This window comes from Engraulis encrasicolus, chromosome 16, assembly GCF_034702125.1.
Source record: "Engraulis encrasicolus isolate BLACKSEA-1 chromosome 16, IST_EnEncr_1.0, whole genome shotgun sequence".
In the NCBI taxonomy this organism is placed as follows: domain Eukaryota; kingdom Metazoa; phylum Chordata; class Actinopteri; order Clupeiformes; family Engraulidae; genus Engraulis; species Engraulis encrasicolus.
This window is the reverse complement of record NC_085872.1, coordinates 54,722,524-54,747,523: the sequence shown is the minus strand read 5'-3', so window position 1 is coordinate 54,747,523 and position 25,000 is coordinate 54,722,524. Positions and strand designations below refer to the sequence as shown.

Genomic DNA, 25,000 nt, shown 5'->3' with positions numbered 1-25,000 from the left:
AATGTCCATCCTCAACATCCATGCAATTTGGACCAGCTTAACTATTTGCAATGAAGAAAATGGACCAAAATCCCTGGTAGGACATGTGCCAACATAGTTAACAACTAATCAAAGTGCCTGGTGTCAATTTTTGTTCATAAATGGCACTGTATTGACTATTAATGATAAGGGGGCTAATAATTTTGTCCTTGCCATTTTTACACTTTTTTGTTTAAACTCATTGTGAAAATGGAAAAGTTCAAATTTAACTTATTGGATACTATCTCCATGGTGTATTCGTTTCCAAAATGGCATACATTTATAAATAATGATCATTTTCAATGATCAATGAAGAGATATGTCTAATTTCAGGAGGGGGGCTAATAATATCGTCCTCAACTGTAAATGCCTGAATTACCCTTCATCATCATCATCGTCACTGGAGGTCCCCCGGCCCCTGTGGAGATGAAAATGAAAATCACTGAATGTCACAATCAGGACGTAACGAGACTTTTTCAAATACAGAGGTCAAATACTGTGTGTTGCTGCACTGCATACAATTACTGTACATGCTTCAAACTCTTCAGTCAAACTCAAGGTCGTTTTCATTAATCACTACCTTGAGGATAAATAGGGGTGGCGTATACACACTGAATTTATCCTTGTTGATCATATATCGATTTTCATCATAGATACATTTTACATTGCTGAAAAAAGTGCAGAGGACATGACGTCTCTGTCCTCAATGGTAGTTACGGCCATGGTCACAATGTCACATCCCATCAGTGTGTGATCTTACACAAGCACAGAAAAGCTCACAGCACAGTGCATTTCTTCATTAGAGGATGCAATTCATATTTTTTGATTAACAATTAAGCCAATTAAGCCAATTTTCAAATGCCAATTAAGTAAAATACCATAACATATCGGCCCTAAAAATCGGCCCAAAACATCGGCAGGCCACATCGGCAACTCTGACCGCTAAATATCGGCATCTGCCTTAGAAAAACCCATATCGGTCGGTCTCTAGTGTGTGTGTGTGTGTGTGTGTGTGTGTGTGTGTGTGTGTGTGTGTGTGTGTGTGTGTGTGTGTGTGTGTGTGGTTACCTGCCATCGTGTGTGTGTGTGTGTGTGTGTGGTTACCTGCCATCGTGTGTGTGTGTGTGTGTGTGTGGTTACCTGCCATCGTGTGTGTGTGTGTGTGTGTGTGTGTGTGTGTGTGTGTGTGTGTGTGTGTGTGTGTGTGTGTGTGTGTGTGTGTGTGTGTGGTTACCTGCCATCGACTGTGTCACAGGAGGTCCCCCAGGAGTCCCTTCGAAAGTGAAAATTTTAAAAAGAAAAAATCATTAAATGTCACATTCATCACGACAGTATTCAGAATTCATTAAATGTCACATTCAGCATGGCAGTATTCAGAATTCATTAAATGTCACATTCAGCATGGCAGTATTCAGAATTCATTAAATGTCACATTCAGCATTCATTTAAAGGTGCCCTATTATGCTATTTAGAATAACTTTCATTGTTAATATTTTGCTTTACTGTGGTTAGTGGAGTTAATTTTGAATGATCACTTGTTTTCATGTCCATTATTTTTTATCATTGTGTACATGCACCCTACGCCGCCTGTTTGAAACGCGTGGAAGTGCAGAATGTTAGACCGTCAACATTCTGAAATCTCGACGCAGCATGGAGCGTTTCATCAAGCATTCTATTACTAATATTACGTCAGCAGCACAGCTGTTTTTGACCTGGAATCCAACCCTGTAGCCTATGTCTAAAGTTGACAGCCAAATAGTTCACCCAATGTCCACAATTAATCTGAAAAGGACGCATCATACACAGTAAATTGTGTAGTGTTAAAATAACACTTAAAGAGTTAAAATTAACACTGTTCTAGTGTCTATTTGGTCCTGCTCCAGATCAGTGTTAAACACTGGTGTTAGATTTATAGTGTTAAGCTAACACTATAAAGAGTAAAGCAATTTCAGGGAGCATCCCTACTAACATTTTTTAGTTCTAAGCAGGTTCCTGGAACACAAGCCCTTGGTTCCAGTTTAGTTCTGGGTACGTCCCCAGAGAGTCATGTTTGGTTATTTTTCCGTTCTCACTTGGTTGGCAGGAAAGTTTAATTTTCGTTCCTAGAATGTTATATGTGTAGTTCCCATTCCGTTCCCTTATTGTTCTCTCACCGTCACTTTATTCCTGTTCATGTCATGTTTGTTCCCTTGCCATTCCCATATGGTTCCCTTAACCTTGTTGGTTGCATATTTGGTTCCTTAGACATGCTCCTGATGTTCCCCCAACCTTGTTTATTATTGTGAATGTGTTTTGGTCCTGCCCCACTATCTCTCACCATAGTTGAGGTACCCTGATCATGGTAATTAAGCACCTCCCATCCTCCACCATGACTGAAACACCCTGCGCCTGGCATCAGTTTGCCACGCTGCTCTCTTAAGATAATGTTTAAAGTTGCTGACAACATGTAAAATGTCTATATTTTATATATCAGTCTATGCTGTTCTGCACCACAATGTGGGACCAATTTCAGCTGAGCATGTATGAACACAATCTAGTGGGGATTAATACCAAATGTTTTCCTTAATGAAGTTTAAAATATAACCATACCATCTACTTCAAGTGCACAATGGAGCAAGCAATGTAACATGTGCTGTTACTGACTAGCTCACAAAGCAAGGCACAAGATGTAGCTAACAAATGCCATAAGCCAAAAGCGCCTTTAGCTTGCTTGCAAACATCAAGTGCACAATGGAGCAAACAATGTAACATGTGCTGTTACTGACTAGCTCACAAAGCAAGGCACAAGATGTAGCTAACAAATGCCATGAGCCAAAAGCTCCTTTAGCTTGCTTGCAAAGCAGGTAAACAAGCGCTATGCTGTGCCATGCTGACCAGCCAGCAGGCAGGCAGGCAGGCAAATATTTAAAGCACTGTGACAGTCCAGGTTTATATACAGGCTCAAGAGTACCATGTGACCAGATTGATTAGGAGTTTTTCAGGTGCAAGCAATTGAGTCATGATATACCAGCCCTAAGTAATTAGGTTTGGCCAGGCGCTGATGGACAGATTGGTTGTGAGGGGCCTGCTTGTTACCGGCAAAGGTGTAACAAGTTCTCAAGTTATTTCTTTCACTCAACACATCTTTTGTGTGATGTTGTGTGCACAGCCAAACCTTAGATCAACCCAACCAAGTTGAGTTAAATGAATGAAATGGAATAATAAAAAAAAGATTGTGTACATGATTAAATCTGGAGGAAATACTGTTACTAATATGTAGACGTATATGATTTAATCGGGTGGACAGTCATCATTGCTTATGCTCTGAACGGGAGCGTACCAATGTTCCCACGCCCCATTGGTCCCACAGCCCATTGGTCCCACGGCCCACTGGTCCCACAGCCCATTGGTCCCACAACCCATTGGTCCCACAGCCCATTGGTCCCACATCACTAAGACTTTTTTTCATTTTTTAGGCCCATTGGTCCCACAGCCCATTGGTCCCACAGTCCATTGGTCCCACAGCCCATTGGTCCCACATTGCTTTTTTATTTGAATTTCTCAGCCCATTGGTCCCACGGGACTCACTAGTTCAAGGCTCTTTCGGTACTTACCGCTAACGTCATACGACCCTAAACCTAACCCTAACCCTAACCCTAACCCTAACCCTAACCCTAACCTTAACCCTAACCTTAATCCTAAACCTAACCCTAACCTTAAATCGCTTGTTTGAAATGTTTGATTATCATGTGAAGTACCGAGAGGGCGTCAAACTAGTGGGTCCCTTGGTCCCACAGCCCATTGAAGTGTTTGTGATGTGGGACCAATGGACTGTGGGACCAATGGGCTGTGGGACCAACGGACCTAAAAACAAATTTAAAAATCTTAGTGATGTGGGACCAATGGGCTGTGGGACCATTGGGCCTAATTTTGAAAAAACGCAAAAGTCTTAGCAATGTGGGACCAATGGGCTGTGGGACCAATGGGCCGTGGGAACATTGGGCTGACCCCCTCTGAACAACACAGTATAAACAAAGTTGGGGGAACATCAGGAGCACGTCTAGGGAACCAGACGTGACCAGACCTATAATGTAACCATCAAGGTTATGGGAACCATATGAGAACGATGAGGGAACAAACATGAAAAGCAATAAAGGTACGGTGAGAGAACGGCGAGGGAATGGAATGGGAACCACACATATATCGTTCTGGGAAGTTAAATTAAACTTTCCTGGCAACCCTGTGAGAACCGAAACAGAACCAAAAATGACGTATCCGAAACGTATCCAGAACCGAACCGGAACCAATGGCTGCTTGGTTTTTACTGTAACCAAAGGGAACGTTTCTAGGTGGTAGATTTTGGTTTGGTAATAACCCCAACCTTTAGAGAACCAAAAGTCAAACGTTCTCTTTACGTTCTCTGTTACTAGGGCATACAATGGCGCAGACAAACTCCATCACCTCGAGGAGGCGGGGGCTCTCTGGAGTACTTCTAACTCCACACAATTTAACAACTTCATTTGTCACTGACACTGGAGAGCATCTCACTCCATTTGGTGTTGGAATTACTCCAATAGTGTTAATAAGCCTTAACACTGCAAGATTAACACTGGCAAATTTACTGTGTGGGAACATTGGGCTGACCCCCTCTGAACAACACAGTATAAACAAATTTGGGGGAACATCAGGAGCACGTCTAGGGAACCATACGTGACCAGACCTATAATGTAACCATCAAGGTTATGGGAACCATATGAGAACGATGAGGGAACAAACATGAAAAGCAATAAAGGTACGGTGAGAGAACGGCGAGGGAATGGAATGGGAACCACACATATATCGTTCTGGGAAGTTAAATTAAACTTTCCTGGCAACCCTGTGAGAACCGAAACAGAACCAAAAATGACGTATCCAAAACGTATCCAGAACCGAACCGGAACCAATGGCTGCTTGGTTTTTACTGTAACCAAAGGGAACGTTTCTAGGTGGTAGATTTTGGTTTGGTAATAACCCCAACCTTTAGAGAACCAAAAGTCAAACGTTCTCTTTACGTTCTCTGTTACTAGGGCATACAATGGCGCAGACAAACTCCATCACCTCGAGGAGGCGGGGGCTCTCTGGAGTACTTCTAACTCCACACAATTTAACAACTTCATTTGTCACTGACACTGGAGAGCATCTCACTCCATTTGGTGTTGGAATTACTCCAATAGTGTTAATAAGCCTTAACACTGCAAGATTAACACTGGCAAATTTACTGTGTAAGTCCCACGTTATGTTATTTGTGCGCCTTGCTGTGTCATTTGCTGAAACCCAGTCCCTATCCAATGCGAGTCTTCCGTGCATGGGCTTCAGTTTGATTTCAAAATCGCTTGGGACAATTAGGCTGCCATTAATCTGAGAAAGGGTTGAAAGTGCTGGGTACAGGCTATTGCTTCCGATTTGAGGTTTCATGAAATAATACGCATATTGCATATGATGCGTAATAACGCGATTGTGACCATATTTAAAAAAACTAATAGCCATCTGCGCTGTCTTGTTTATTTCTGATATCCTGCGCTGAAGAATCTTTATCTTAAACATTATTAACGCAACAGTAGGGGCCTGATTGGTTAACCCGCTGTCTAGCCTTGCATACTGTAGCCCTAAAGTTGAAGTTATCAGCCAAGTTTACTGCTCGCAAAAAGACAAGTGTCGCGCTGGTCTAGGTGGGAGTCTAGATCTGCTGTTGACAGGTGGAAATTTGAAGACACAAATAATATTCTGGGATTGAAATCAGATCACCTTTCCTTGTTAATGGCAAGTTAACCTTCACAAAATAGGCTATCCAATAAGCTAATCATCTGCAATTGCTGTACACAGTTCAAAGGATAGGCCTATTTATTCAGCGAAGTTGTGGACATCTTCGCTCCCGCGGCAGCCCCCGTCTGGCTGTCAAAGGCGCAGTCCAAATTGAAAGAGTGCGCCCAATAAGACAAGGGCACGACTTGTCGGACTCAAACCTATCAATTCAACGTCTGGCAGTGATATCGTGACACCCTATTTGTGATATGAACTCCGTGTTCAAATGCGTCCTGTGGTCTATTTGCAAGCCAGACTGAATACTGAGCGCACGCGTTGTTGGCTTTTAAAAATGAGTTCCTGTTTGCTCGTTGTCTGTATGCCTAATGCACAATGGTGATAGGCTATGCTTCATAAAAATACATTTCAAGGTATTTTCAGGTGCATGGTTTCATTTTAGTCCCCGGCAGAAATGATGCGCCCACTGGATTGGTTGCGCAATGGGCAGTCCTCGATGGATTGGTTTCATACTAGGTCTTATAATAACCCCTAGGCCTAGTCTCGGTTTCGTGGTTTTTCTGTTCGCATTTATCGACAGGACAGGATTTTTTATATAACAATAGGCCCTATCCGTTTCAGTTTCAGTTTCATTATTTTTGGCATGCCGCCAGACGACGCGACCAGTTTTAAACGACGTCAAGCCAATATCCACGTTGCTCTTGCAGATATGATGAACAAAACTGCGTTGAATTTTAATTACTGAATTGTAGCCTATGCATAGCCTGTACTAACTGGCTAATCCTTGCCAACATTGCTGATGCAAACGGCTGCTGGTCATGTCGTGATAGGCCTATACCTATTTGGATAACATCAGCGCACGTCTTCTAATTAATGTTATGCTTCAAGCGGCAATACAAGTGTAGGGTTTTCACATCTTACCAAACAAAAGTTAGTCTTGCCAACAGCATATACAAAACGGCCCTGAAGCGAGTAGAGAGAGAAAGGAGAGATTCGAGTCTTTCACCCACTTGGAAGTGTTTTGGATTCTCAGTGCACAACTGCGTTAACGCGTTCTGCCTGTTTTTGACTTTCCTCATTCAACTGTTTCTGACCCGTTAGCCATAGGCCTACCAACCGGTATTTTATCAATGTAAAATGCAGCTTTAATATCACAATGAAACAAAAATATATAACTTGGGCCACAGGTGAGTGTAGCCTCCAGTCTAGACCGATGCTGTAGCCTATTTGACGGAGCCGATTTATGAATTGAAAAAAACAACAACATGCGTAATGGAATAAACTTGTGGATGGCGAAATCCTACACTATCCTTGTAGGCTACACTATTCTTGTACACTATTTTTGTACACTGAGTGGTGTATTCACAAATAGGATACATCTCATCACAATACTGTCAAATTCAGATAGGCCTAGGCTATGTGGCTGCGATGAACAAATGCGCATTAGGTCTACTGTCTCTGCAATTAATAAATGGTCTGTGACATCGTCAACACTCCATCCCATAAGCAGCAATGTTAGGTACAGCATGACGTAGACCCGTACAGGAAACAAAAGCTATAGAATGTTGAAAACCCAACCACGCGTTCTCTGACAGTTGAGAAATAGCGTTCCTGCGGCAGAGAAATTCTCCCCCAAGAGGCCAATTTGTGAAATGCAGCTTTCACCAAGCTTTTACATACAACAGATGCTGTGTAACCCAATAAATGGGTAGTGGACATGAAAAAAGCATAATAGGACCCCTTTAAAAACGCCTTTCAAACCACTGAAGGACACATCACAGAGCCAAGCAAATGGTACAAAGACAAGACACATCAAAAGCTCAGACATTGTAAACACAAAACAAAGCCAATCAGAGTTTAAAAGTCATAAAGAATAGGCTAACTGAAATGAATGAAACAAATGAGTTTTGAGTCTGGTCCTGAACAGTAGTGGAATCAATATTGACAAAGGGAAGTGCAGTCCAGGGGTCCGTTAGCCTCGCGAGCCATCCTACGTACTTCCGCCAAAGGATTGGCTCCACTATTGTAGTCTGGCCGTGCTTCTCTGTGAAGTGCCTGGAGCAGTAGAATTTTGATCGCAAGGCCCCCCCAGAAAACAGCCAATAATCGAATATGCCCCCCACGTGGGGGCGAAAGGGGGAGGACGCTCGTAACAATGACGTACACATCTGCGTCAGAGCCATTGGTCTGCGCTATGTTGTTGTTGAGTAACTGCCAGCGATTGGGTGAGAGGTGTCCAATAATTTCAAACCATAACTGAGTGCAAACTTCCTGCTTCCTACAATCGCTTCAGAGCAAACAAATGCCAGACCATGAATACGAAATGAAATGGTAGTATTATGGGATGGTCAGGACCAGGCTAGGGGTCCGTATCTCGAAAGCGCCTTTGCTAACGACGGTAGCAACGTCCTTCGTAAGAGCGAGTGAACTCTCTCTCAACAGCGACGCTCATTACTAAAGCCAAGGGAATGGTAAGACGGTCTTAAGATGGTCTTAAGATGGTTAGCAACGACAAGAATCGAGAAACGGACCCCAGGAGTTTGAATGAGACACCGCCGGTCGCCGGCTTGAAAAATACACTCGAGTTCTATTTTCCAAATGCAGCGCGGGGCGGAGCCGGCTCCCGCGCCGGTAAGGCCCGACTACCGCTGGTTGATGTGTAAGGACAGATATGTTTCAATGTATTTTCAACAACGCCGGTAAAAAAAACGTGGCCGTTCCGCGACGCTTTACCGCCCTTCTTTAATGCAAAGCTGACCACTAACTCATCAAAGTTGAACTGTTGAAGTCACTCAGATTCTATCGCAAGAAGAAGAATTCTGATTGCTGTCCAATACCCCCCCCCCTTCCCATGACAGATAGAGTATCACACGCACACAGACATGCACAGCTAGAAAGTGCTTCTAACAGTGTCAACACACACGCACGCACGCACACAACCACAACCACACACACAACAAACACACAGACAAACACACACACACACACACACACACACACACACACACACACACACACACACACACACACACACACACACACACACACACACACAAACACATACAGTCTCTCCCTCCACCTTGCAGACATTTCATCCCTGAGTGCATCCACAAGTGAGAGGGTACTGTCTCCTTATGAAACAGTTCTTGGACGCCATTAGGTTGACTTAATATCAGGATGATTTATTCCATCTAACAAAAATGAATGTTTCCAGGTTGTCACGAAATAATAAAGATTCTTCTACTATTCTTCTACTTTGAATCCAAAAATAAACAAAAACCATCACTTGGAATCACCTTGAAATTAAAATCTTGTGTGCCTGCTGGCGTCTCTAACTTCCAAGTTGTAGTCATTCCATCAGCAAGCTAGCTCCTCAAGCCACACACTGTCTAATTATAGGCCAGGTGAACCAACTAAGCAGTGCCAAGCACCGGGCTCCACTAAAGGCCACCTATTTCCAAGATTTCCAAGATTTATACTTCATTTGGCCAGCAGGTGTCACACAAAAAGAAAATACATACTGGCTCCTACAGAGAGGGGAAGGGGAAAAGCCTGCTGGTCAGGCCAGCCGCAAAGCGAATATATCACCCTTGACAGCAGATAAGGAAGAGAGGTTGTGCTGGGAGCAGAGAGGAATTCAGCCCAATTCTTTTAACCCCTTAAAGGGGTAGGCCACTATTTGGGGCTTAATACAGTTAAAAACGTTGGCTAGGGTTTATAAAGGTGGTAAAGTGTCTTATTTTTCATGTTAAGCGTTGTCTTGCTTTAAGACATGTTAAAAGAGGGAGTATGTCACTAAGCTAGTGAAAGTAAATGGATCACTGTAGCATGTAGCATAAAGTAGTCTTAAAGTAAGACAACGGCTTACATGAAAAATAAGACACTTTACCACCTTTATAAACCCTGGCCAACGATTTTAACTGTATTAAGCCACAAAATAGTGTCATACCCCTTTAAGACATGGCATTATAAATTAGCTTTTACCAGAATGGCAATGACCAAGTCGTAGTGTATTACTAAAGGCCCTGTGCACTGTCATAGTAGTGTAGTACTGTAGTGTAGTACTGTAGTAGTTAACTTTCAATGTCTATAACAGCGTGCTACAGGAGGTGCGGTGTGCATTAAGGGGTCACAGAGGCAGATCATGTTAACAAAAAAAAAAAAAACACATGCGTCAGGGTTTTTGTTTCGGCACATACTGTACATTCTTTCATTCATTTCTATCATTTTTTAAAAAGTTGGGAGTTGTAGTTGTATTATTCTAATTATAATTTGACAGCAGAAAATAAGAGCACACACAAAATGTCAAAACATCTCTAGTACCTTGTCGTAACAGCAACTCCTCACAGCTGAGATAGATACTTCTAAACTGTCTTATCTTCAGTAACTGGGAGTGCTGTTGCGGAATGAAGTCTGAACTGAATGAAGTCTTTGTTTTGCTAACTCTGACAACAGGAGAGTCACTCTGCTGCTGTTGCTTGCTGGTCTGTCTTATGTCCCGACGCGGCACTCAAGAATGAAGAAGAAACAAGAATGTGCGCGCTAAAAAAACACCCTGCGCATGCGCTCTGGCACCATTTTGTGGCCGTTTACATGTCCAACACACAGTTTGACATACTGTACACACCCACAGGCCATATGTCTACTCCTCACCCAGCTGAAATAGATACTTCTAAAACTCTCTTACCTGTACTAATTGGGAGTGCTGTTGTTGAATGAAGTCTGAAGTCTTTGTTTTTCTAACTCTGACAATAGGAGGAGAGTGACTCTGCTGCTGTTGCGTGCTGGCTTGTCTCACACACTCTTGTCTTAAGTGCCGCCGCGGCTCTCATGAGTGAAGAGGAAACAAGAATGCGCGCGCTAAAAAACTCCAACACACACCGACACCGTGAGCAGCGCATGCCCCTCCCTTCAAAACACACACACTCACACACACACTCACACACACACACACACACCGACACCGTGAGCAGCGCATGCCCTCTGGCACCATCTGGAAAGAATCAAATGTAAACAGGAAGTCAAGGCAGAGGCGCTGCTCTGATGGCTCTCTTCCCTCCCTTGAAAACACACACACACACACACACACACGCACACACACACGCACACGCACACGCACACACACACACACACACACACACACACACACACACACAGATCCACAAATACACACACACACATCACTGTCTGTTGCCCCCCCCCGCCATCTCCCTCTTCTGCTATATAAGAGCCTCCTCTACTACTGCTCCCCCTGTTTCTTCAACATGCTAACACAGTGTCCCTTTAAATGACAGTAGTTGCACAACTCAGTTCTGAACCCCCATGGAGAGTCAAGATCTGCCGCCCCTGCTCACAGTGAACCAACCAATCACAAATGAGTTCCCTTATCAATACCTGGACAAAAAAACTCTGAAACCCTGTCAACAAACCCCCAATAGGTTCCTGTTAAAGGGACACTGTGTGAGATTTTTAGTTGTTTATTTCCAGAATTAATGTTGCCCATTCACTAATGTTACCTTTTTCATGAATACTTACCACCACCATATTCACCAAATTCTAAATATTCATTTTGACTGGAACAATGGCCCTTTTCATACATGAAAAGGGGGATCTTCTCCATGGTCCGCCATTTTGAATTTCTAGAAATAGCCATTTTTAGCTGCAAAAATGACTGTACTTGGGCCATACTAGAAAATATTTGTTTATTACTTAGCAAACTTTCATGAAAAGATCAATTTTGCCAATGGGCAGCCCAGTTTCAATGAGCAGCATAGTTGCAGTCCCTTTTTTGACCATTTCCTGCACAGTGTACCTTTAAAGTGATTTAAAGCGTGAGGGGAACATACCAAGCTGCTGTGTAGGTTGAGTGGAGGTCCCAGCACCTGGAGGGATAATACATGAAGTAAAACACTGAGGACACGATCTCATCGCACTGTTACGGGCATGAAGATGGTTGTGTTTGGAAATGGTTCATTTGATAAGGATCAGGGGAGGGGAGGAGAGGAGAGAGGATAGGCATATTGATGAACAGTTAGATCTTTTGATTGATTTATTTATTTAAACTCGAAAAATCATTGAGGGTCTGACCCTCATTTACAATGATGTTGAGTAAAAAATATATAGAAATAAACATATATAAAACATATATAAAGCAGCATATACACAACATATACCACGGCAGTCTGGAATCTCCCATTGTGACGCGCTAAATTGGGTGTTGATTAACTGTCTATAGATGCACACCTGAAGTAGTCCCATTATTAGGTCACTTTTCTGACCGCATAACTCCAGTGTATCAATGCGCCAAGGCACGCACGTTCATAAATTACACACAAAAAAGTTGCAAGCATTACGCGCTGAATTGACACATGTCGCATCGCGCGTCTGGAAACACCAGCAATGTACAGTGAATCTGGTGTCAACTTAGAGAGAGAGAGAGAGAGATTCCCTGCGCAAAGTAAGGGACGCCCGTTTCACGTGGGCGTTTCTTCCCCACGAGAGGAGATGTTTCCTGTGGTTGTAGCGTTTATCAGTTGAGAGAGTAGCGTAACTTGTGAAAAGTATGGGATATTTTCGGATCAATAACTATGGGAACGCAGTGAAAATAAATCAAAGGGAGTTTCCTATGGGATGAGAGCAGATTGACGAGGTGCCTGTTTTAATGAAGTTAATGGCGAGGCGAGGCATTTAGAATGTCGCCAAGATGCGCGGGGTATTTTTTTTTTTAGATCTGTACATTTGTAGGAATCATGCCAACTGTAGCATAATCTAGTGGGCAAGTCAGACGCGCCCATATATCGGATGGGTAGAACATTGAGGCGACTGACTTGACAACCAAATGCGATAGAATTAACGACTGGCTCTTGACTTGACAACCGAATGCGATAGAACTAACAACGGTGTCTTGGCCATAGCAACCTTCAATTTAGAATTAGCAACGGCAGTTCGCCAGAAAGTTATGAAAAGAAGCTTATTGTGGCGGAAGGAAGTAGTTCTACAGAAAACCTTTGTTTTAGCCATTAAAGCATCGAAATAATGCCTCAAATAAATTTCAGACAGTGTGGAACCGTGCGTATAACAGGAAAAATAATGCACACCTAGCGCTTCGCGTCGTGGCGGCATCACCACCTAGGTGTGCATTATTTTTCCTGTTGTACGCACACCGTGAAGTCAATTATCCCTTACATATATCATATAAAAAGGTATTAAAACAAACTATGAATTAAAACAAGAACATTTAGATCTGAAAGTACAGGCCATAGGTAAAGGTATAGGCCAGCGGTTCCCAAGGGGGGTCGCGGACGTACTGAAGGGGGGGGTCACGGAGGTACTGAAGGGGGGTCGTGGAGGTACTGAAGGGGGGGTCACGGAGGTACTGAAGGGGGGTCGCAGGGGGGTCGCGGAGGTACTGAAGGGGGGTCGCAGGGGGGTTGCGGAGGTACTGAAGGGGGGTCGCACACAAAAGACACATTGAATTTGCAATGTATTTCAGGCATGGGGGCCGCAGGGGGGTGGGGGGGTGGTACAGATTCTAAGGGCCCAAGCACTGACAGGGGCCCTTAAGGGGGCCCAAAATTCGAATCTTTCATGGGGCCCAACATTTCTGGCAGCGCCCCTGGTTTCAGGCCATTGTCCTGACTCTACTGTGTTGTTTGGGTGAAAGCTGGACCTCATCTGCCCCTGTTTAGGTGAAGAGGTGGTATATAGTACTAGTTGCTTCTCTACCTACTGGGCAGAGACATGAACGTGGTATGAGCACGGGCGGAACGTAACTGGTGCGCCACACCACCGGCTCTGTTCTGGTCGGCCTGAAAACACCATCTGAGGGGTTTTGCTTTGTTTCATGGATAAAGAATTGCCAGAGTTGTCAGTCTAGGCCTAGATGTGGATATGAAAACAAAACAAAAATATTGCCACTGAAAGCATTTCTCAGAAATTATAGGATCTAAGGATCAAGGATCTAATTAGAAAAAAAAAATCTCTCTCAAAGACAGGCAGAAATTGTCTTTAGAAGCAGGCGGATAATCAGTTGTTGTTTGGACAAAATGACATAGAGGTGGAGCCAAAATATTGCATTCTAAACACTGAATGAATAATTTAAAAAGAGACATTTTTTTGAACGGCTCTTTGAAATGAACGAGTCCCTATGATCCGGATCCTGTCAAAGAGTTTTGTTTACCCAACAGTTGCCTGTCTGCTTTTGAGTGCAATTTGATTTGTCTTAATTAATATGTGTTTTATGTGTATTCTGCTGGGCACCTTAACCTTTTCATCTGAAACTTGAAAATGACACAAACAACTCACCGGTGAACTTCTCAAACTTCTCATTCAAGTCATCCAGCTTGCTGTTGGTGATGACAGGCAGGCAGACAGACAGACAGACAGACAGACAGACAGACAGAATATTACTGCAGATATTGAATACAGTACTAGTTAGATTATGTTTTTGTGTGTGTTTGGGCGTCTGTGGGCGTGTGTGTCTGTGCGTCTACACATTGTCCATGTGACGTTGAAGGGACCGTGTTTTCGTAACTCATTTTGTGCGTGTGGGCGTGTGTGTATGTGTGTGTGTCTGTGCGCCTACACATTGTCCATGTGACGTTGAGAGGACAGGCTATTCCTGATTGGCTCCTTGAAGGGACAGGCTTTTCCTGATTGGCTCCTTGAAGGGACAGGCTATTCCTGATTGGTTCCTTGTCCAGTGATGTTTCTGATAATGGGAAATGGAACGAGTGGAGCTGACGCACCACTTGGAGGCACAGTATGCATGTGTCTGTAACCAGTGTTGGGCAGTAATGTGTCTGTAACCAGTGTTGGGCAGTAATGCATTACAGCATGTGTCTGTAGCCAGTGTTGGGCAGTAATGCATTACAAAAGTAAATAATTAATGTAATGCATTATACGTTTTACTATAATGTCGTAGTGTAACCGCGCGAATAGACCAGGCGCGATGCGATTCAAGCTACAGAGTGCAGCAGCAAGCGATACGAGCGATTGAGGAGACTAGAGTATGTCCGTACAGGCAGAAGGCAAAGCATTCAAGCATTCCCATTGGCTGTGGTCACTGACCTCTATACAGTCATTGGCTGTCGCGGCTTGTCGCCGAACCGCGTCATAGAAAGTTGAAAGGATTTCAAGTTCAAACTGTCGTGCTCGTCGCGCAAAGCGCTCTAGTCTCCAGAATCGCTTTTGTCGCGCGACTCAATACAAAGTCAATTACTTCCGTCACTCGACTCGCTCAGATCGCCGCTGGTGTATTTCTGCAGTAAGGCATTACAGGCCAAAAATCTGCAATATTTACTTAGTTAAGTTAGTAACAATGCTAAATAACTGCAGTTATAATGCATTACAATGACCTGGATTTTAGTGGTATTCAGTGTGTTGGGTCAGAAAGAAGCTATTCCTGAACCTGGTAGTTTTTAGTCTGCATGCTTAAACACCTCCTGTATGAGAGATGAAAAAGTTGTGACTCATGAGCTTGATTTACACTGTAATAGGCCTAAATGGCCAGATCCATATTTAGGCCTACAGCTCTTTTGGCGAAAGTAACTAAAGTAGTGCAAAGCCTTTGTGATACATTTTGAATATAGTTATATTGTATTGTAAGGGAATATTTTGAAAAGACAGTAACATGTAATCAGTAATGCATTACAGGTTTTGAGTAACTTGCTCAACTGTAACTAGGGTTGGCCCTCCGTATTCAAAATGAGAGTGTAAAACTGGTTTTCGGTGGACGTAGATCTGTAAGATACACCAGATATTGGCAAGAAGACAATCAAGAAGGTCTTTTTTTGATACAAGGATTGGACATTTTTTTTATCACACAGGAAATTCACTTCAGTAAGCGAACTTTTTAAGAAATCCACCACACACAAAAACACACAGAAATATACTGAAGAAAAGTGGTAAAAGGATAAGACATGTCATAGACATGTACACTAGTTTCATAGTATTTAAAAAAGCGAACATTACCTGGCCATGTTGTCTACCTTGTCGTCCGTGGCACTGGTCTGATAGATGGAGAAAATATACGTAGAATGATGACAAAGTGACAAACAATAGATGCTCGATAATGCTAGATAATAGACAATAGATAATAGATATTCATTTGTTATTATTACACCTGAACATGAATCTGTACATGAGATAAACATTGAGATCAACAGAATAGGAAAGTGGAACTGACCGTGGCATCGATCTTGCCAATAACTTCTCTTTGCTCCAGCTGTTATGGTTAACAGATTCATGATTAGCAACATCCTAAAACTTTGACAGCATTTCTCTCTGGGCTTTGTGTAGGCCTACATATTACGTTATCAAAATGTAACATGCCTCTCTAGGAAAATCAATACCCTAAACTTGTGTAGTGGGAGTGTAACATATGCCTGGACAGCTCATTCAGTCAGATACAGCATAAAAGTCCCTAGGTTGGTTTTAGATGACAAGTTGTGATGGCTTTTATCACTTTTATAACCTTTATCAGCCATCTATTTATTTGCTGCTTTCCACATGCTGCTTTGCTATGGGGGTAAACTGGGACTATCCGCTGTTGATGACATCCTTGTCCAATGTCTGTTTATGTCAGAAGAAATGTGTTGTTTGGGGTAAATGCACTTTGTGAATCTGACTATTGTGTTTACTTTCCTATACGCTCCATTTACTAGAACATATTTCTTCAGTGTAGTTAAAGTCCTATGCCTCTGTGAATAGATGGGAATTAAGTTGAACGTAGCCAGTGTGAGGGCCTGGCCTATGTTGGCAGGTAGACTGTTCCAGAGCTTAATTACCCTTGTCATTAAAATACAGTAGAATATACAGAAGACATCATAATCTACATGGGTTCTGGAATATACAGATGACATCATTATCTACATGGGTTCTAGTCCAAGAGTTGAGCTGTACCTGGAGCTTTAGGGAGAGTTCTCTGCAGTCTTTGAGAAGCATCTCATTAAGTTTCTTAAACTCATTCTGAGTGGTGCGGGCTTTCAAAAATCTTTTGATCTTTTCCCAATGTCCTGGGGAACTCAGTTCTTCCTTCAGGGCGTCAGCTTCTTTTTGTATGTCCTCCAGATGAGCTTCAAGATTTTTAAGCATATCGCTTTGTCTAGGTGATAGGGAGACAAGACGGGGTAAACCAAGTAAGGGGCAACCTTTCAGTTCAATTAATTACGCCTGGATTTTTAAAAATAGCTGAGGCTCAAATGTTAACTACACAATTTTCACATTTCACATAAAAGCTGATGTTCCCAGTAGGCATACAAATAATTAATCGATGAATCGACTTTATTCAATGAATGCGTGGGACTGCTGAGTTCTCTCCCCTAAAAGAGAAGACAAGACATGCAGTGTGTGAGAGAGTAGAAGCCAATTAAGCTAATTAAGGTGGTACATACATTGGGAGGTTGCCAATTAAGCTAATTAAGGCGGTACGTACATTGGGAGGTTGTCCTGCTGTTGGAGTGTTTTCTGGACACCATTTAAGAAGTCAATATGCTCCTGTAGTTTGGCACACCCCTTTGAGTTCTCCTGGTATTTGGTGTGCAAATCCAACAGCACCTTGAGTACGGCCTTCACAGGTGGGACGAAGGAGGAGGCTGGACCGGCTGCCAACTTCAACACCTCAGCACCCATGTCCAGCGCATCTTGCTTAGACTCTTTGGTCCACGCTGTGCTCTTATTAGAACTAGATGGAGAGGCAGAGAGGCAAATAGACAGATATATATTCATATTAATAAATAATGTTAAATAAGCATTACATAAGATCAACACACAAAGGCTATCATTAGATTAAGGGATAGACCTACAGGCAGATAGTCAGATAGGTGTGTGTGTGTGTGTGTGTGTGTGTGTGTGTGTGTGTGTGTGTGTGTGTGTGTGTGTGTGTGTGTGTGTGTGTGTGTGTGTGTGTGTGTGTGTGTGTCACCTCTCTTCTTGGGGAAGAGATCTTTTCAAGCCTGACGGCGGCCAAGGACTTTGTGCCTTTGACCTTGTTTCCCAAATTCCACAAAATGAGGCTTTATTTTAGGGATACATCTATTAGCACTAATACATACAATGTTAATGCCCGCATAAGTAACTTGTAAGGCATGTACTAAGCAAAGGCTAAGGTCTTCTAGGTCCTTACTAAGGTTAAATTGGTAATAAATCCCTTATTGTGAATGAACAAGACATTTGTGAATACATGCCTAACAAATGTTTGATTTTGCTTTGTACATGCCTTACAAGTTACTTATACAGGTACATTGTATGTATTAGTGCTAATAGATGTATCCCTAAAATAAAGTGTCACCAAGTATCCTTATCTAAACTTGTTTCCTCTACTTGGTCAGTAGCTTGGTGAGAATCGTTAATGGTTTTCACATAACGATATAAATATATATATATATATATATCGTTTACTAAGCCTCCAGAAAAGGTAGTATCAAGTGGGCAGTAGTATGTGTTAAGACTTGTCGTTCAGTTTGTGAAAGGACAACAACGGTTACCTGTCTGCTTTCTCTCCAGTGCCCTCGTTGGTCTTCTCTTCCATGTTCTGGCTGGTGCTGACCTTCTACATAGATATAAAGACATTACTTTACATGACATTTATCTGACTTAGTTTTTATCCAAAGCGTCTCACAGTTCATTGATTACAGTCCCTGGAGCAGGGTTTCCTAAACTCTGGTGCGTGCACCCCTGGGGGTGCGCGGCCTGCCATAAAGGGGTGCGCGAGATAAATAGAGCAATGGTGGATATGTGAGTTTTTATCCTGCATTAGTGAACATTAAGTAGTTTTTAACTGTGTGGTGAATTGTGTGCTGGAAGGGTTCATCTGAAGTGTAGTTTAACTCCCAGACTATTGGAAAAGAGGATTCCCAAATATAACTGTGCATAATGTGCAGTGAATCATAGTTGCGTAGCCAACAGCGCACCAAAATATTTGCTTAGGGGGTGCGCGAACCACATTGAAATGTACGAGGGGGTGCGCAGGGGGAGCTGCCCTGGAGCAATGTGGGGCTGAGCTCAGGGGGAACTCGGCCATGGAGTGCGCTAGGGAGTGAAAGGGTGGAACTTGAACCTCCAATCGACTGATTTAAAGCCCATCTTCTTTAACGTTAGGCCACAGCTGTCCCACACACAAAGGTTCTCAATTGGAACAGTCTTGGGACCCACCATTTTCCACTCTCATTCCGTCGCGACCCAATTTTTTTAGCATTCAAGTCAATTCAATGCAATTCTCAAAATGTAACCAAGACTCAAATGACTGGTTGCACGCTATCTATCTCGCATAAACATTCAGATTGTATCTATGACAACAGATGTTCACTAGCCTATCAAAATAAAAGTTGTAAATTGTTGCAGGAAAAGAATTACTTTTTTTTACACCAAGGCTCCGTGACCCACCCATGACCCCTCGGCGACCCACTTTTGGGTCGCGACCCACCCATTGAGAAACACTGTGCTAGGGAGTGAAAGTGAAAGTGAAACTTGAACCTTCAATAGACTGATTTAAAGCCCATCTGCTTTAACGTTAGGCCACAGCTGTCCCACACACAAAGATGCTGCTGTTTTCTGGACTGCAGGAAAACAACTGTGAAAGGGTGCATTCATTGCGGTTATGTGAGACATACAGGGGTTGGACAAAATATCTGAGACACCTGTCATTTTAGTGTGGGAGGTTTCATGGCTCAAGTGGACCAGCCTGTTGGCCAATCTTCATTAATTGCACATTCCACCAGTAAAGTGAAGTGTGAAGGTTCAATTACCAGGGTAAGAGCACAGTTTTGCTCAAAATTTTGCAATGCACACAACATTATGTATGACGTATCAGAGCTCAAAAATGAGAAATTCTTGGTGCACGTGTAACAGTTGCATCTTTGACAGAGACAGCAAGCCTTTCTGATGTATCAAGAGCCACTGTATCCAAGGTAATCTCTGCATACCACCAACAAGGATGAACCACATCTAACAAATAACTGTGAATGCAAAAGGAAGCTGTCCACTTGAGCCATGAAACGTCCCACACTAAAATAACAGGTGTCTCAGATATTTTTTATATATTTATATATAATATATATATATATGTAACATGGTGAAGGTTTTGCGCCTTTAAGGCATGGCAGTAGTCTGCGATTGGTGTTATCGCGTGATTTGTTGGCACCTGCAATTACCTTTTTCCGAGTTCATTTAAAAGCCTGGCACCGGTTACTGCAGGGTGTATGTTTGGTGCCATCTCCGTGTCAGTTTGTCCGGTTGTGTCTGGGCGCACACACTGATATGAAGTGGTCTCTTAAATGAGCCATTTGCATAAGGCATGCCGATGGCGGAGTAGGTTAGGTTCGTGCTGCTGATGAGTTAAGTTCACGACCTGTGTGTCTGAGGTATAAACATACTCTGTGTCTCCTGGTGCCATGCCATCCTAGCCTGGTCCTGACCATCCCATAATACTCCTGGTGCCATGCCATCCTAGCCTGGTCCTGACCATCCCATAATACTACCATTTCATTTTGTATTATGGTCTGGCATTTGTTTGCTCTGAAGTGATTGTAGGAAGCAGGAAGTTTGCACTCAGTTATGGTTTGAAATTATTGGACACCTCCCACCCAATCGCTGGCAGTTACTCAACAACAACATAGCGCAGACCAATGGCTCTGGCGCAGATGTGTACGTCATTGTCACGAGCGTCCTCCCCCTTTCGTCCCCACGTGGGGGGCGTGTTCGATTATTGGCTGTTTTCTGGGGGGGCGTTGCGATCAAAATTCTACTGCTCCAGGCACTCCACAGAGAAGCACGGCCAGACTACAGTAGTGGAGCCAATCCTTTGGCGGAAGTACGTAGGATGGCTCGCGAGGCTAATGCCATCCCGGCTTGGGTAGATATTTCCTCCTCGCTCGTGCTATGCTGTGGAACTGTGGGCCAACGTGAGGTTGTCTGCTGAGGCGAGCTGCTGTCTTGCTCTACTTGGAATTCTGAACTGACGCGCGCCGAGCACGCATGCTTCCGGAGCGAGACAGATTCAGGCTGCGCTCCTGACTGGTGTGAATGTGTGTGAGAGTGTGTGGGTGTCTGTCCTGTGTGTGTGGAGTGATCTCCGGTGCCCTTGAGTGAATGCACACACACCTGTGGGCTTCCTCTCCTTTTCGCTCCCATTTGTTGTTTTTCTTGAAGTGTAGTCTACTGTCAGTATAATGCACATTGTTCTCGTAATCGGACCATGTCCATGCCTGTGTCACTCTAGCCATATTGGCTTTTGTCTGCTGTGCCAAGTGTATACTAATCATGTGTGTTCTTAAATTGCATGCCGATTTTATCTAACCTGATTGCTGTGCTACTGTAAGTGTGCTGTTTCCTACTTTATGTTTTTGGGGTTGGGGGAACCACTGGGCCGTATTGGCTGATTTGGACATATGTGCAGCCCACCTTTGTAACTGACTGAAGTGGCCCACTGTAGCGGGCATTTTAGATATATTGTACTGTTGTGGGTTATTTATAAAATACTTGTATTATTAAAAGAATGTTAATTGTATGCGAACCCAGTCCTTCATGAACCTCTGTGCCTTGTTACTAGGGTCATTCCACGCCAAATCAACAAGAGCCCGCGCACTTAGGTCTCAAAAAATTCTGAAAATATTACCAAGTGTACCCAGGGTACTTAAGAGAAGCACTGTAAATGTATTTGAATGTAAGATGTATACTCTCCGTGTTACAGCCAATTTTACTGGGGGAGGGGGGTGCCCATTTTGTTCACACTCTTTTTTTTGTCAAAGTTCACAAGCCCGTAGCTCAAGAACTAAACCATGTAGGAAGCTCAAATTTGGCATGCTACATGGTTTAGTTCTTGAGCTACGGGCTTGTGAACTTTTACAAAAAAAAGAGTGTGAACAAAATGGGCACCCCCCTCCCCCAGTAAAATTGGCTGTAACACGGAGAGTATACATCTTACATTCAAATACATTTACAGTGCTTCTCTTAAGTACCATGGGTACACTTGGTAATATTTTCAGAATTTTTGAGACCTAAGTGCGCGGGCTCTTGTTGATTTGGCGTGGAATGACCCACTACTGGTTTAAAACAAAATATATTCTGGGGTGGAAGTCCCCAGTGGCTTAGTCGTGCAATCATCTGTTTGAAATAGGTAATTATTATTTTAATTAATTACCGTAAAGTTCCACTCTGCTACATATATATATATATATATATATATATATATATATATATATATATATATTTACTTACACTTATACAAGGCGTCACGTCTCACACCCATATGTACTTACACTGAAGCCTGGTGGTCTGTCTCCTTCATCTGGAACGCTTGGCCGACAGTGGAAGCAGGGACAGCATTTTGCCAACATATCCTGTTTAGAATGCAGATACATGGTCAGTGTAAGCTGTGATGTAGGTTACGTAAAGGATAATAATTTCAACATGCAGTTGTAATGCTCACACTATTTTCATTCTTTTTTTCTTCAGTCTTTTCAGAGATCCTGGTCATTGTAATGTTTGTTTAAAAAAAAACATTTTTATTTATTCCCAAAAACATCCAAAAGGTTATGCAACACCAGCAGACAACTGGCAAACAGCGGTACCTTTTGGGAAAATACTTGGAGTAGGTCTATGTTGAGACTTTTTAAAATGTAAACGAAATCTGCCCCAATTAGAATAGCTCATATCTCGGAAAGGGCTGGGACAAAAATATTCAGTATCACGGGTACTGACAAGTCAAGAGTAGCGTGAGCAATACAACAGCATTTTGAAATTGGCTGAAGTGTTCCTTTAATATACTGAGTAATTAATTGAGCATAGTGATTATCAGCAAACTTGATTTCCTTCTCTGTAAACATGTGTTGTGAGATATTCTGTATTGTGAGCTTAAGAATCAGAGAATTGTTTAGTGAAGAAGCATTCAACAACAACACTCAAGATTCTACATCTTGATTCCGACCCTTCCTTCAGTAGTCATCTGTTAGCTCTCTGAAGAGTTGTGGGTCCTTTGCAAAGTATGTGTGTGTGTGTGTGTGTGTGTGTGTGTGTGTGTGTGTGTGTGTGTGTGGGTGTGTGTGTGTGTGAGAGCGAGAGAGAGAGAGAGAGAGAGAGAGAGAGAGAGAGAGAGAGAGAGAGAGTGGGGGGGGTGAGAGTGAGTATGTGTTCGTGGAGAGAGAGAGAGAGAGAGAGAGGAGAGAGAGAGAGAGAGAGAGAGAGAGAGAGAGAGAGTGTGTGAGAGAGATAGTGTGTTTGTGTGTGTGTGTGTGTGTGTGTGTGTGTGTGTGTGTGTGTGTGTGTGTGTGTGTGTGTGTGTCTGTGTCTGTGTCTGTGTCTGTGTGTCTGTGTCTGTGTCTGTGTGTCTGTGTGTGTGCCTGGGGGGGGTTTGCTAAATAAAGAAAGGCAAGTTGATTATGAGTTTGTGCTCTTTGAACACACTGTAAAAAATGCCTGTTGAAATTACGGCAAAAAACTGTCAAATTGCAACAGTCAGTGACCGTAAAATGTAAAACAGTTTATCTCTGTACTAAATATGGCAAGCCACTATTTAGTCAAAAAGCGGTACATAACTTTATTTTTGACAGGTGTCATATGTAGAAAATACTGGACTGTTCTCTGTAAACAAAGATATTGGAAAATACCGTTAAGTGAGATAAAGTAGTCAAGAAACGGTACATAACTTTATTTTTCACTGGTGTCAATATGTAGAAAATACTGAACTGTTCACTGAAAAGAAAATATTGGAAAATACCGTTAAGTGAAGATGAAGTAGTCAAGAAACGGTACATGACTTTATTTTTCACTGGTGTACACATATGTACACAGCAAATTTGCCAGAGTTCGATTGATCAGAGTTAGACTGGTGTTCAGCCAAAATCTAAACATCAAGAGTTGCAGCAACACTACAGAGTGCTATTTGACTCCTCTGGATCCGAGTTGTTGAGCTAAGAGAGCTAGAGAGTTAATGTTTAACTCCCTTGAGAGTTATGAAAAACATGCCTCCCCAATTTTCAAATGTTTTGGCAACATGAGCAGCCATTTTTGTTGAGTCCCCTATAAGTGAACCAAACTCAATCCTATGTTAGTGAACCAAATTGTGAACCAACAGACAAAGAACTCTGTTCTGCTTTTCTTCACATTGTGTATACTACAAAAAGTAGGTGCTCTTTCTGGTCGTGTTAGGCTTTTTGTCCTCTTTAATCCAATAGATCTCTTGTGATTGCACTTGTTCCAGGTGTAACTTGTCAAACCACTGAGAGGCTGGTTGTAACAGGCAGAGTTTGATGTCAACACACTATTTGATTAGTAGTCATCAATGAGTATTAACTTAGAGTACAACCCTCTGCATGTGTTGTAGTTCATTCTGCGAAAAATTCTCCACCGCAATAATTTTTTCCCTTATTGGACTTTGAGGCTTTGCCATCAGAGTTTTCGATTGAGAGGCAAATTGACACGGTAAACCTCTTCAAAATTCAGAATATCTTTTTTTGCATTCCTCCTACCCAACAGAAAGCAATGGAGGTTATAATGAATTGAATATTAATTACTCCACAGAAAACATATTGCCTGTCTGCTTGGCTCCAGGTGCCTCCACGTTGTAGATTTGACAACAATGAAGCTGGCAACTGAATAAACTGTGCAACAGTTAAGGACTGCAAATGGCAACAGTTTGCACATTTTGCAGTATTTCACAGTAACTTATTATTTCTCCGGTACTACAGTTTAGCCTCATTTAATGTGTAAAATATACCTATAGGCTAGTATAATCTGAAAAAGTCTACCTGGGACAGTAATCCCTTGAGCTCTTAGAAGTAGCCCAGTCTATTTGAAACTGTCATTCTACCCCATCCAAATCAATCTATCAATCAATTCCTGACCTCACCTGAGTGCTAAGGGCTGTCATGCAATGATTAACTTACTGCCTGCACCTGCCAAATGCTTCATCACTCGGGTCACATGGTTCACTTGAACATGTATTTAAACAGGGACTGTTGCATTGTACTGCTCACTGGTTGCTAGCTAGCTAGCTGGCTGGCTGGCTGTAAGGCCGGCTGGCCGGCTGCTGGCCTGCCCTCACCTGGCCGGCCCGGCTAGCAGGTCACGTTGTAAGGGTGGCTGCATGGTGGCTTGCTAACTAGCTTGTTTGTTAGCTTGCTTGCCCCGCTAGCTTTGGCCTTCATTTTCCTTAAGGTTATTTTCAGGCCTTTTTAAAAAAAAAGAATGGATTTGCATACCCTTCATT

The 25,000-nt window shown here is 42.8% G+C and overlaps 1 protein-coding gene across 1 annotated transcript in view; it reads right to left on the bottom strand.

The window, feature by feature from the left end:
• Positions 1 to 25,000, bottom strand: part of LOC134466180 (uncharacterized) — a 34,434-nt gene that overhangs the window by 7,582 nt on the left and 1,852 nt on the right. Inside the window, exons 2-11 of the mRNA XM_063220077.1 lie at positions 22,053 to 22,133; positions 18,282 to 18,346; positions 17,231 to 17,479; positions 16,699 to 16,900; positions 15,983 to 16,021; positions 15,769 to 15,806; positions 14,101 to 14,141; positions 11,643 to 11,678; positions 1,253 to 1,291; positions 398 to 436 (exon numbers count right to left, since the gene is read on the bottom strand). Coding sequence (XP_063076147.1) covers positions 398 to 436; positions 1,253 to 1,291; positions 11,643 to 11,678; positions 14,101 to 14,141; positions 15,769 to 15,806; positions 15,983 to 16,021; positions 16,699 to 16,900; positions 17,231 to 17,479; positions 18,282 to 18,346; positions 22,053 to 22,130 — 826 coding nt within the window. The 5' untranslated portion in view covers positions 22,131 to 22,133. The remainder of the gene's footprint in view (positions 1 to 397; positions 437 to 1,252; positions 1,292 to 11,642; positions 11,679 to 14,100; positions 14,142 to 15,768; positions 15,807 to 15,982; positions 16,022 to 16,698; positions 16,901 to 17,230; positions 17,480 to 18,281; positions 18,347 to 22,052; positions 22,134 to 25,000) is intronic.